General features: G+C 41.0%; 1 protein-coding gene across 1 annotated transcript; it reads left to right on the top strand.

The window, feature by feature from the left end:
• On the top strand, window positions 1-11,014 carry myo5c (myosin VC). The gene is made up of 40 exons (XM_006789165.3): window positions 1-118; window positions 444-554; window positions 668-839; window positions 1,245-1,389; window positions 2,141-2,297; window positions 2,417-2,560; window positions 2,650-2,731; window positions 2,883-2,990; window positions 3,070-3,176; window positions 3,264-3,529; window positions 3,626-3,707; window positions 3,796-3,936; window positions 4,037-4,159; window positions 4,258-4,341; window positions 4,426-4,557; window positions 4,700-4,797; window positions 4,896-4,982; window positions 5,085-5,196; window positions 5,279-5,490; window positions 5,595-5,760; window positions 5,853-5,999; window positions 6,083-6,247; window positions 6,359-6,452; window positions 6,535-6,598; window positions 6,890-7,164; window positions 7,246-7,309; window positions 7,387-7,467; window positions 7,577-7,757; window positions 7,850-7,943; window positions 8,025-8,088; window positions 8,176-8,344; window positions 8,417-8,501; window positions 8,597-8,695; window positions 8,863-9,017; window positions 9,312-9,401; window positions 9,510-9,660; window positions 9,751-10,036; window positions 10,116-10,290; window positions 10,392-10,472; window positions 10,563-11,014. Exons 1-40 carry the CDS (start codon window positions 92-94, stop codon window positions 10,713-10,715), a joined length of 5,229 nt encoding a protein of 1,742 aa, XP_006789228.2. The 5' UTR covers window positions 1-91; the 3' UTR covers window positions 10,716-11,014.
• The last annotated feature ends 402 nt before the right edge of the window (window positions 11,015-11,416 follow it).

Here is an 11,416-nt window from a genome sequence, read left to right as displayed (position 1 = left end):
CGGGGAGGAAATGTGTTGGTAACCTGGAAAGCGGTGAAACAGCAAGTGATAAACACACGGACAAAAAAAGTTACTAAAATAATGCACAAACATGGCTGTGCTGGAACTGTACACCAAGGTAAGAGGGAAACAAGCCTAATCTTTTAAAATACACGTAAGATCATGTTTCCATACAGTCTAGAGGTTGCAAGTTTACAGACGCATATGGAAACTTTGTCAGCGCTCTGAAAGGTTGTAAAGCAAACAGATCCACAGGAATTTAAAGGCGAAACACTTAGCTACATCTTTTTTATAGTATAATATTATGAGGTAGCATATATGATGGAGTATTGGTTCCTATTGGGTTTGATTTTCTCTTGCATGTATTGGTTTTAGTCACTTGTACAGTAAGCCATGGCATTAATAACTGAAATAATTATTTGTCACTTTTTTAATCATTTTAGTACAACAGAGTGTGGCTATCAGATGAAGAACATGTGTGGAAATCGGCAGAGATTGTAAAAGATTTCCATTCAGGAGATAAAGTTCTTGAATTGCTTCTGGAGGATGGCTCTGTAAGTAAAATGGAAAGTGACTAATAATACCCTCAATATATGACTGTATTACATTTATAATGGTGAGAAGCACCAGCTGACCTGATTCTCCTACATCACCTATCACTGGACAGGAGTACTGCTACACTGTTGACCCGTCTAAACCACAACTCCCTCCTCTCCGAAACCCAGACATCTTGGTGGGGGAGAATGACCTGACAGCTCTGAGTTACTTGCATGAACCTGCAGTCCTGCACAATCTCAAAGTGCGATTTGTGGAGTCCAGAATCATCTATACCTACTGTGGTACAGCTGCAAGAAGCCTTAAACTGACAAATGGGTGATAAATTAAAGGAAAACCTCTCACGCTTGACCCTTAAAATGAGGTGGTCCTGTGGCTCTGTAATTTTTACTGTAAATTCATACAACGTTGCTCCAAGTGATCACAAACAGGATACTGATGCAGCTGATGCAGCCACGATGAATCACTGAATAACATAATAAGTATACAAATAATGACTCACAAATTATGGCTTTAAGAGTCATCAGAGATTTTTGGCCAACATAGTGAGCCAACACCTTACTAAAACACTTTATGCTGTTGTTGTTGTTTTTTCGTTTTTGTTAATTTGTCACCCATTTGTGTAACTGAGCAAGAAACTTAACCTGCTAACACCTCAGTACTCAGTCTGTGTTGTTCCCTCATTGCAGGTATTATATTGGTGGCTCTAAATCCCTATAAGCAGCTTCCTATCTATGGAGATGCAATCATTCATGCCTACTCAGGACAGAACATGGGAGACATGGACCCTCATATATTTGCAGTGGCAGAGGAGGCTTACAAACAGATGGCAAGGTAAATAAAAGTTGAGATTCCCTCATTTAAGTTTTATAGTAGTTTTACATCAGCGAGAACTGATGACTGTATGCAGATTGGAGGCAGTGAGCATGAGTCTGCATATTTAAAAGGACTCTACTAACATATGCATGGGACAAACTTTCTTGGTCAGCACCAAGAAAGTGTTAAAACATCTAAATAACTTTAGAGAACTGATGCTCTTGGAATCTGCAGATCACTGAGTTCATTGGAGTCTCCCATTGTTCTGAGTATTAGTCAGTCCAATAAGTGCTGTCAGGCAAATCCTTTTTATGCTGGAAAAGGGAAACTGACAGTTGTAGGCAATTATGATCACTAATGAGAAGTTAACAGACCTTGGCCTTGTTAAGATAATAAACAATGTACAACCTTCAGCCCCACTTATTAGATTTGAGTGAGTGTATGTATATCTATTTGACCCTGTGGGGGTTAGAGAAAAGCCAAACTCACTTCAAAATGCACCTAATTATTGTTGTTTTTTTTGTTTGTTTTTTAACTCATTAAACATAAACATTCCACCCTGGAAAAAGAAAACTCCAAAGAAATAATTATAGGCCCCAAATTGCCATGACATCATCTGACCACAACTGTACGGTTGTGTGCTATGCGTGCACGCGTTTATGTCCTGGTGATCATTAAAATGAAAGTTAATCTAGTCCAAGTAAGTCCCAAGTAATGCTTCAAGACACAGTGGTGCGTACTTTGTTTATATCCCCCTTTTCTTTCTCAGAAACCACAAGAACCAGTCTATCATAGTCAGCGGTGAATCTGGAGCTGGTAAAACGGTGTCTGCTCGATACGCTATGAGGTACTTTGCTGTTGTGAGCAAATCTGCAAATAAGACACGAGTTGAAGACAAAGTCCTGGCATCCAATCCAGTAACAGAGGTACGATCTCGAGACTACACAAAACGGCTGTTGAACTAAACAGGCAAAAATGTTCACATATTTATTCATACACAAAAGAAAATCTTATAAATAGTTCTTATAATTCATTTCCTCTTAAGGCAATAGGAAATGCAAAGACCACTAGGAACGACAACAGCAGCCGTTTTGGGAAATACACAGAGATTAGCTTTGACAGGAAGTACCGGATCATCGGAGCAAACATGAGGACCTACCTGTTAGAGAAATCCAGAGTGGTCTTTCAGGTATGCATGATTGTGAGATCAGGATTCTTTCAGGTTTGGTTACTGTGTTTAATCCATAATACGAATCTTTTGTTCTGTTTTTGTTTCAGGCAGAAAATGAGCGTAATTACCACATATTTTACCAGATTTGTTCCTGTGCAGACTCACCAGCGTTTAAGAACCTGAGACTACGTAAGTGTTTGCACTGAGGGTTTACTGTGGATCTGTGACACTTAACTGCTGCTGTTTTATTACTATTTTAACTAACTCACCCAGAAAACACAACTAAGTCTTGCAGTAGTTTATTATAAGCAGCATCAGTGATATAATCTTTCATCCGCAGAGAGTGCGGACAAGTTCAACTACACCTGCATGGGTGGTGACATAACCATTGAAGGTGTGAACGACAAGAAGGACTTGGAAGAGACTCGACAGACCTTCTCACTTCTGGGTAAAGGTTGCCTCAGCATGACTGAAACCTCCCTTTATGATTTTAAAGTTTTATCTTAGCTTTAACGTCTTTTCTCCAGGATTGAAGGAGGACTTTCAGTCAGATGTGTTCAAAGTTCTGGCAGCCATTCTGCATTTGGGTAATGTGGAGATTAAAAACATAGGCGATGACAAATCATCAGTTCCCGTGAGTAGCTGTTCATAACTTGTGTGTACGACCGATCTTGAATCATTCACCAGGTTAAGTACAAAGCTTGATTTGTATATCTTTCAGCCCAGTGATCCACACCTGGCTGTCTTCTGCGAGCTGCTGGGGGTGAGCGCAGAGGGGCTCGTACGCTGGCTGTGCCATCGGAGGATCGTTCTGGTAGCCGAAACGGTTGTGAAGCCGGTCCCCAAAGATCGGGCAGTAAATGCCAGAGACGCTCTAGCTAAGCATATCTATGCCCATCTGTTTGACTGCATTATAAACAGGATAAACACAGCACTACAGGTGCCAGGAAAGCAACATGCTTTCATTGGTGTTCTGGACATTTATGGGTAATGCAAGCGCAACTCTTTTTTTTTTTTTAATATGTGTGCAGCTTTCTTTTGCTGCCATTTTTAAATCTGCATTCTGTTTTTTTTTTCCTTCAGTTTTGAAACATTTGACATCAACAGCTTTGAACAGTTTTGCATCAACTATGCAAACGAAAAGCTTCAACAGCAGTTTAACCTGGTCAGCAATGCCTTCTTCCACATTCACTGCTAATTACCACACGCACCTCTTTACCAGCTTACACGTTTATTCTCTTGGGTCTTTTCAGCATGTATTCAAGCTGGAGCAAGAGGAGTACATGAAAGAGGACATCCCGTGGACCCTGATAGATTTCTATGACAATCAACCTGTCATCGATCTGATTGAAGCAAAGATGGGGATCCTTGACTTGCTCGATGAAGAATGTTTAGTAAGATCTGATTAATAATATGATCTTGGTGTCATCAGTCACAAATTGCATTTTGACTTGATTGTCAGCATCTTTTGTTTTACGTCTTTCTGCTTCACAGTTCCCTCAAGGCACCGATCAGAGCTGGTTGCAAAAGCTTTATAACTACCTACAAGCCAGCCCTATGTTTGAGAAGCCCAGGTTATCAAATGAGGCCTTTGTGATTCAGCACTTTGCAGACAAGGTGGAGTCTAATCACCTGGCATCTGCACAATATAGCAAAAAATTCCATTAGCCATTATAAACTTTATAAACTGTTTCCTTATATACGTATTTCTACAGGTGGAATATCAGTGCAGAGGTTTTCTCGAGAAGAACAGAGATGCTCTCTATGAAGAACTCGTGGACATGATGAGGTCTAGTAAGGTAATCAATAGCCTTCATGTATGTTCACTTTATGTTTGCTTTTCCTCATTTTAACAGATTCCTCTTATTTGCAAATGTTATCAGTTACCTTTTCTGGCCAACTTTTTCCAAGAGGAGGAGAAGAACGCTGCGATCGGTAAGAGTGTCAAAGTGAAGCCCGCCAGGCCTTCAGTGAAACCAGCCAATAAACACCTGAGAACCTCAGTGGGAGATAAGGTGCTAATGTTTGCTCTGTTTCTCTGCTTTGCTGTAGGCTGAACTCACATTCTCACTGAAGTTCACATACTGTATTGTTTCCTATCCAACCGGCTGAATTTGTATTTCTTTTCTGTCGCTTGAACGATGTTGTTGAATGCAGTTTCGCAGCTCCCTCTCCTTACTCATGGAAACACTGAATGCGACCACGCCTCACTACGTGCGCTGCATTAAGCCTAACGATGAAAAGCTCCCATTTGAGTATGATTACTAGTGAATCTTTAATTCAGATGTTTCTCTCTTGCGTCACTGAAGCGTTTGCTTACGTTTCTGTTTCTGGTGTTTTCTCATGTTTTTAGGTTTGACTCCAGGAGGGTAGTGCAGCAGCTGCGAGCCTGCGGAGTCCTTGAAACTATTCGTATCAGTGCACAGAGCTACCCATCCAGGTGACTTTATATATTATATATGTTCATGCAGCGTAATTATAACTTATAGCATGTTCAGCTCCATGTCATCATGTTGAGTATTGGCATGGTTTTTGTTTGTAGGTGGACATACATTGAGTTTTACAGCAGATACAGTATCCTAATGTCACACGTGGAGGCAGACCTCAATGACAAGAAACAGACTTGCAAGAATGTGCTGCAGAGGTTGATTCACGTATGTTGTATCATATGGCACTCACTAATGTAAGTGTCATTCCTGGCCGTGCGTCACTTTGTCCTCATGGCTTGCTCCCCAGGACTCTAACCAGTATAAGTTTGGCCGGACGAAGATCTTCTTCAGAGCTGGCCAGGTAGCTTACCTCGAGAAGCTGCGTCTGGACCGACTTCGAGGAGCCTGTGTGACCATCCAGAAACATGCTCGTGGATGGAGCCAGAGGAGGAAGTACCTGGCCCTAAGAAAGGCCGTCATCATTCTCCAGCAGTATGTCCGTGGAAAGAGGACAATCCGGTTAGAACCGTTCACTTGTTTGAGTTTTGTTGACTTGCATCCTGTAAAGATTCTTCTTAAGATTATAAAATGAATATACACTTATTTTGTTCGTAAACCTTCAGTAAAACAGTGACTGCTGCGACACTGAAGCAGGGCTGGGCAGCATTGGTGATACAGAGACACTGGAGAGGCTACCGCCTGAGGCAGGTCTACCAGGTAGTGCGTCTGGCAACCATCACCATCCAGGCCTTCACACGAGGTTGGATTGCTCGTAAACGATACAAGAAGGTCTGTAACAGGCAGTTTACAAATCATTTTCATCACTAAAATAAATATTGTTGACAGATTGAATGTAACCTCCTGATTTATGTAAACCTAAGATGATAGAAGAACACAAAGCGCTGGTTATCCAGAAGTATGCCAGAGCGTGGCTGGCACGACGACGATTTCAGACCATGCGTCGGCTCGTGCTTAATGTCCAGCTCTCCTACCGGGTGCAGCAGCTCAGAAAGAAGATTGAAGAGCAGGTAACGGTGCTTCGAGACAAATTTTAGCTGTGATTTTCTTTTTGTTTTTTGCAGATAATATAATTTAATGTGTTCCCTGACAGAACAAAGAGAATCGTGGATTATTGGAAAGGTTGACAAGCTTAGCAAACTCACACTCCCAAACTATGGAAAAGCTTCAGGGTCTGGAGACACAGCTGGAAAAATCAACCAACCAGAAGGCTTCTTTAGAGAAACGAGAGAAGAAAGCTAAAGAAGATGCCAGTTTGGTTAGTATTGAAGTTGATGCCTAAAGTCTGTTTGTGTCTTTGCTGCATTTTTGTTTGCAGAGGAAGCGCTCTGTTTGAGATCCTTTAGGAAAGCCTGTTTTTCTTGCCTAGACAATCGCACAACTTCAAAAGGAAGTAGAAGTTCTCAACCTTGAGAAGGAGAAGTTGGAGAAAACATTTGAAGCTTCTACCAAAGAGGCCAAAGGTAATAAGAGTTGAGATTTCTGTATAAACACCACAGTGACTGCGTTTGCGTCGCATTTGTGACCGGCCTCACAATCTTTCAGAGACCTTTGATCAAGTAAAGAGGAACCTTCTGGAAGAAAAAGAAAATGAAGCAAGGCTTAGAAAGTAAGTATTTAAAAAGTGAGATTTATCATCTACAGCTGGGGTTCCAACTCCTTTTAGTTTATGTGCAACACACAGCCCAGTTTGATCTCAAGCGGTGGGACCAGTATAACAATTGCAGAATTCAATTCAATTCAATTTTGTTTATATAGCTCCCCCTATGAGCAAGCACTTTGGGGACAGTGTGAAGGAAAAAGAACAACACTCCTGGTGTACAGCATGGTTGAGCAAATATTTAAGCTAATATTTTCCCAGCTTCTTTGGTTTAATCAGATAGCTTTTTCTTCTCTGAAGGATCGCAGAAAACAACATTGAAATTCAGAGACAGGACCACGAGGCCGAGGTGGCAACTCTGAAAGAGGAGATAAAAAGGCTGAAAGAAGAACGAGTCATCCTGCAGAGAAAGTTAGAAGAGGGGGCGCAGGCGAACTCAGACCTGCAGGAGCAGATCATCCAGCTCACCAAGCATGTCAAACTAATTCCCGAGCTACGCAGAGATCTGAACAACCTGCAAAATCAGAGAAATAACATGGAGAGAAAGATGAAGCAGCAGTCGGAACAAGCAAGAGGTGTGTATAGAATTCTATGTAGAAAAAATAATCTCCTTTGTGTAAAGTCGTTTGTTGATGAGCCTTGAATGTTTTCTGCAGGTAAAGTGAGTGAGATCGCGAGGCAGCTTCTTGGAGGTGTTGTTGAAGAGGAAGTTCTACTGGGGTAATCCGGATATTTTGAGCACTGTGTTTCCTCACTTCATCTCTATTAGTCATTTAACCTGACACATTTCTCCAAAGGATGACTTCTGACGAATCAGAGAAGATTTATGAAGTTGAAGATTTGCTGTCAGCCTTTGAAGGCCTACAAAAAGCCATCAGGTCTTTATTTTTCAACCATAGCAAACCACTTTCTTATTAACAGAAACGTGCACCTTTCCTTCTGGGTGTCTGTACTTGAATTTGTTAAACGTCTCACATTTGTTGGCAGGATTCTAGAAAACCACCAGAGGGAGCAGAAGGAAAGCTATGAGACTCAAGTAGAGGGCTTGAAATTGAAAGTGGACCACCTTGAGAATGAGAACAGCAAGCTGCAAAACCTGTTCCAGGAGAAAAGCAATGTCAATGAAAATATTTGCCAAGAAGTGTCCAGACTCAGCAGTGAAAACTCAGTATGTCATTGCACGTTTTATTCAATACGTCACGGGTTAAAGGGGCGAGCTTCAGAATGTAACTGTGACGTCTGCTTTAATTTCATTCGCAGGTGATCCCGGAGCTGAAGCTGCGGGTTTCAGAGCTGCAGAGACAGAAACAAGAACTTGAAGGCCTTGTCGAGGAGCAGAAAAGAGAATTAACAGGTACACTCTTTTGTTCAGGAGTCTCGCAGTGAAGCAGATTACTGTTTTAACTTGCTCTTTTGTTTTTATGTCATTCAACAGAAAAAACCAAAGAGATCACTCACAATCTTCAAAAGAAGATTACAGAAGAGAGCTCACAACGGAGGTAAATTACTCAGAGGTAGTGATGTCTTTCTTGATTAAAGTAGTGATGGTCATATCTGGTTCATCCTGATTTTGGATGCTTTTTTAGGTACTTTGAGGAGAAAGCTGAAGAGCTGGAGGGGGAGAAGAGAGCGCTTCAAGGCAGAGTAGAGGAGCTGGAAGAGGAGAATGATCACTTGAAGAGACAGCAGCTGATGGAGAATGAGGTCAAAAGCAAACTCAGAGAGGAGACTTCACGGTTAACTGCTGAGAACATGGTGCGTTGAGCGTACGAAGGGTAGAAGGTTACAGAGAGAGTAAACCAATAACTGATTCCACTTTTAATTCAGGACTTTGACGAGCTGCTCGACCAGAAAGACAGATTAATAAAGAAACTTCAGACTCAAGTTAAGAGCCTCGAAACGTCACAGAGAGGTAGCACCGGCGCTTCCGCGCCACATGAAAACAAAGAAATCGAGTCCATACAAGCTATCTCAACTTTTTCATCACATTTATTGTTTCTCAAACAGCGAGGCAAAAAACTGCATCCACCCTGCCCAAAGACTACCTTGGCATGTTGGAGTACAAGAGAGAGGATGAACCAAGGCTCATTGAAAACATCATTCTGGGTATTCTTCCCCTGCACTATGTCTGCAATATGCCCATGTTACCTGCCTTTTATTTAATAATCATATAAGCTATTTGATCCATGGATGTGAGCAGGAGTGAGGGTATTAAAACTCAGATGAATGGATAAACCATATTCTCTGACAAATTTGTCCCAATTTCCTCGCAGATCTGAAACTCAAAGGCGTGGCGGTCAACATGATCCCGACCCTGCCAGCTTACATCCTCTTCATGTGCATCCGCCATGTGGACTACCTGAACGATGAGGCAAAACTCAAGTCCCTTATGAATGCAATCATTGTTGGAGTCAAGAAAGTCATCATGGTAAGGTTAACTATTTTTGTAACCCTTGTTTAACCAGTAAGTAAAACTCTTGAGCTCAAGATTCTTGTTTGGGGTTTTGCACCCCAGATAGGTGGGGTTAAGCTAGCTGAGAAACAAGTCCTAGCAGGAGGAGGTGGGGTAGACCCAGGACATGCTGCAGAGATTATATCTCTTGGCTGGCCTGGGAACACCTCTCTGTTCCCCTGGATATATATGGATAGACTAGTGAATGGATTGATGTATTTTGAGGTATTGTTTATATCTAATAATGTAAAGAACATTTTCCTGTTTTAGAGTCATCAAAAAGATTTAGAGTTCCTGTCCTTCTGGCTCTCAAACACCCACCAGCTCCTCAACTGTCTGAAGCAGTACAGCGGGGAGGAAGTACAAATTTACTTTTTTTTAAATTCAGTAGTTACTGTTTCATTTCTGTCTGTTGATAATATCATATACATATTAAAATGCTCTTGTTTTCCATCCTGTTAACAAAAGGAGTTCCTGAAGCAAAGTACACCTCGCCAGAAAAAAAACTGCTTGAAGAATTTCGATTTGTCGGAACACAGACAGATTCTCAGCGATCTGGCCATCCAAATCTATCATCGGTTTATCTCAGTCATGCAAAAGACTCTTACTCCCACTATTGGTAATGTTTTTTCAAATGTAATATTTTGCAAAAAAAATCCTTACTATGACTTTTATGAGTAAGCTAAACCCTACTTCTACACTTTCTTAGTACCCGGCATGCTGGAGCACGAGAGTCTACAGGGGATTTCTAGCATGAAGCCGACGGGCTTCAGGAAGCGTTCCAACAGCTTCTATGAGGAATCAGAGACCTACACCATCTCCTCCATCCTCCAGCATCTAACTGTCTTCCACTCCACCATGAACCACCATGGTCTGGACCAGGGCCTCATCAAACAAGTGATCAAACAGCTGTTCTACCTCGTGGCTGCGATCACTCTTAACAACATCATGCTCCGCAAGGACATGTGCTCCTGCAGGAAGGGGATGCAGATCAGGTCTGTGCTCGCAGATCAGGTATGTGCTTTGAACAAAACTCAAAGAGAGTTTAGTTTAACAGCTGCTTTCTCTTTTCAGATGCAACATCAGTTATCTAGAAGAGTGGCTGAAAGAGAAGGAACTTCAAAACGTGAACGCTATGGATACTTTGAAGCCACTGGCTCAAACTGCGTGGTTACTGCAAGTCAACAAATCCACTGATGATGACGCCAAGGAGATCATTGAAAAATGCTCTGAACTCAGCCCCGTTCAGGTACTTCCATCTGTTGTTTAAAATGTGGTTTTGGTGGATTTTTTTTTTTTTTTCATTTTTAAATCTTGCACTAAACTCCAACCTAACATTAAAATTTATAGATTGTCAAAATTTTGAACTCGTACACACCCATTGACGATTTTGAAAAAAGAGTGACATCATCGTTTGTCCGCAAAGTTCAGGTGAGCCCAGCCATTCACTTTCAAATATAAAAACCCTCCTAGCCAAAAAAAATACAGTTGACTAAGCTGTCAATATATTTCTCATTCCAGTCTTTGCTCCAAGACCACGAAGGCTCCGCACAGCTGATGCTGGACGCAGATTATCGTTTCCAGGTCACGTTTCCTTTCTGCACGTCCACACAGGCTCTGGAGCTGCTGCAGGTCCCGAACAGCCTTCATCTCGACTTCCTCAACAGGATCTGACACACAGATCTTTGACATTTTTACTCCTTATACTGAGTCTTGGTCAGTTTGTTTAAAGTTGCACTAGATTGTAGATAGAAATATTTAAGCACTTTCATTAAAACCCTGTACAGCACATTTTTAAAACAAAGAACAACTGAATAACATTGCAACATTTTGACCAAACACAACATAGCAATGATATTTTATTCTTGTGTACTGTATATAATATGTGTGTGTGTGTACATTTTTATTTAAATTGCAATAACATGCTAAATAAATGAATAAAGGCATTATCTTGGATTAAAGCTATACCAATGCAAACCTATTTTATACTATCATATACTCAGGTTAAAATACAGCAAGGCTAAAATATGACTTAATTAAATGCTCACTGTGTATTTTTTTTTTCATATGTGTGTCCTGTAGTTGAATCAGAGGATGTAAGATGTGAAAATGAAGTAATATGAATTAATAAAATAGCATGCCAAATCACCAACTCATAGCAGCTCATTAAAAAAAATGAAGAAGAATAAAATTACTTTAACAAACAATATTACTTTTTTTCTCTGTAATTCTTTTTTGGTTAAAATGAAAACATCTTTGCTCCATTTCAGCATATTAAAATGCCAGAAAGCCCTCTCTCCCTCTCCCTCTGCCACATTAATGCCTTTCAGGCAAACGAGCTTGTCCCTTCTCTTCATGTGGGCAGTGTGAAAAAA

This window comes from Neolamprologus brichardi, chromosome 7 (assembly GCF_056152115.1).
Source record: "Neolamprologus brichardi isolate AB-2024 chromosome 7, ASM5615211v1, whole genome shotgun sequence".
Classification (NCBI taxonomy): Eukaryota; Metazoa; Chordata; class Actinopteri; order Cichliformes; family Cichlidae; genus Neolamprologus; species Neolamprologus brichardi.
Note: the sequence above shows the minus strand (reverse complement) of the source record. Positions and strands in the feature narration are given on the sequence as shown.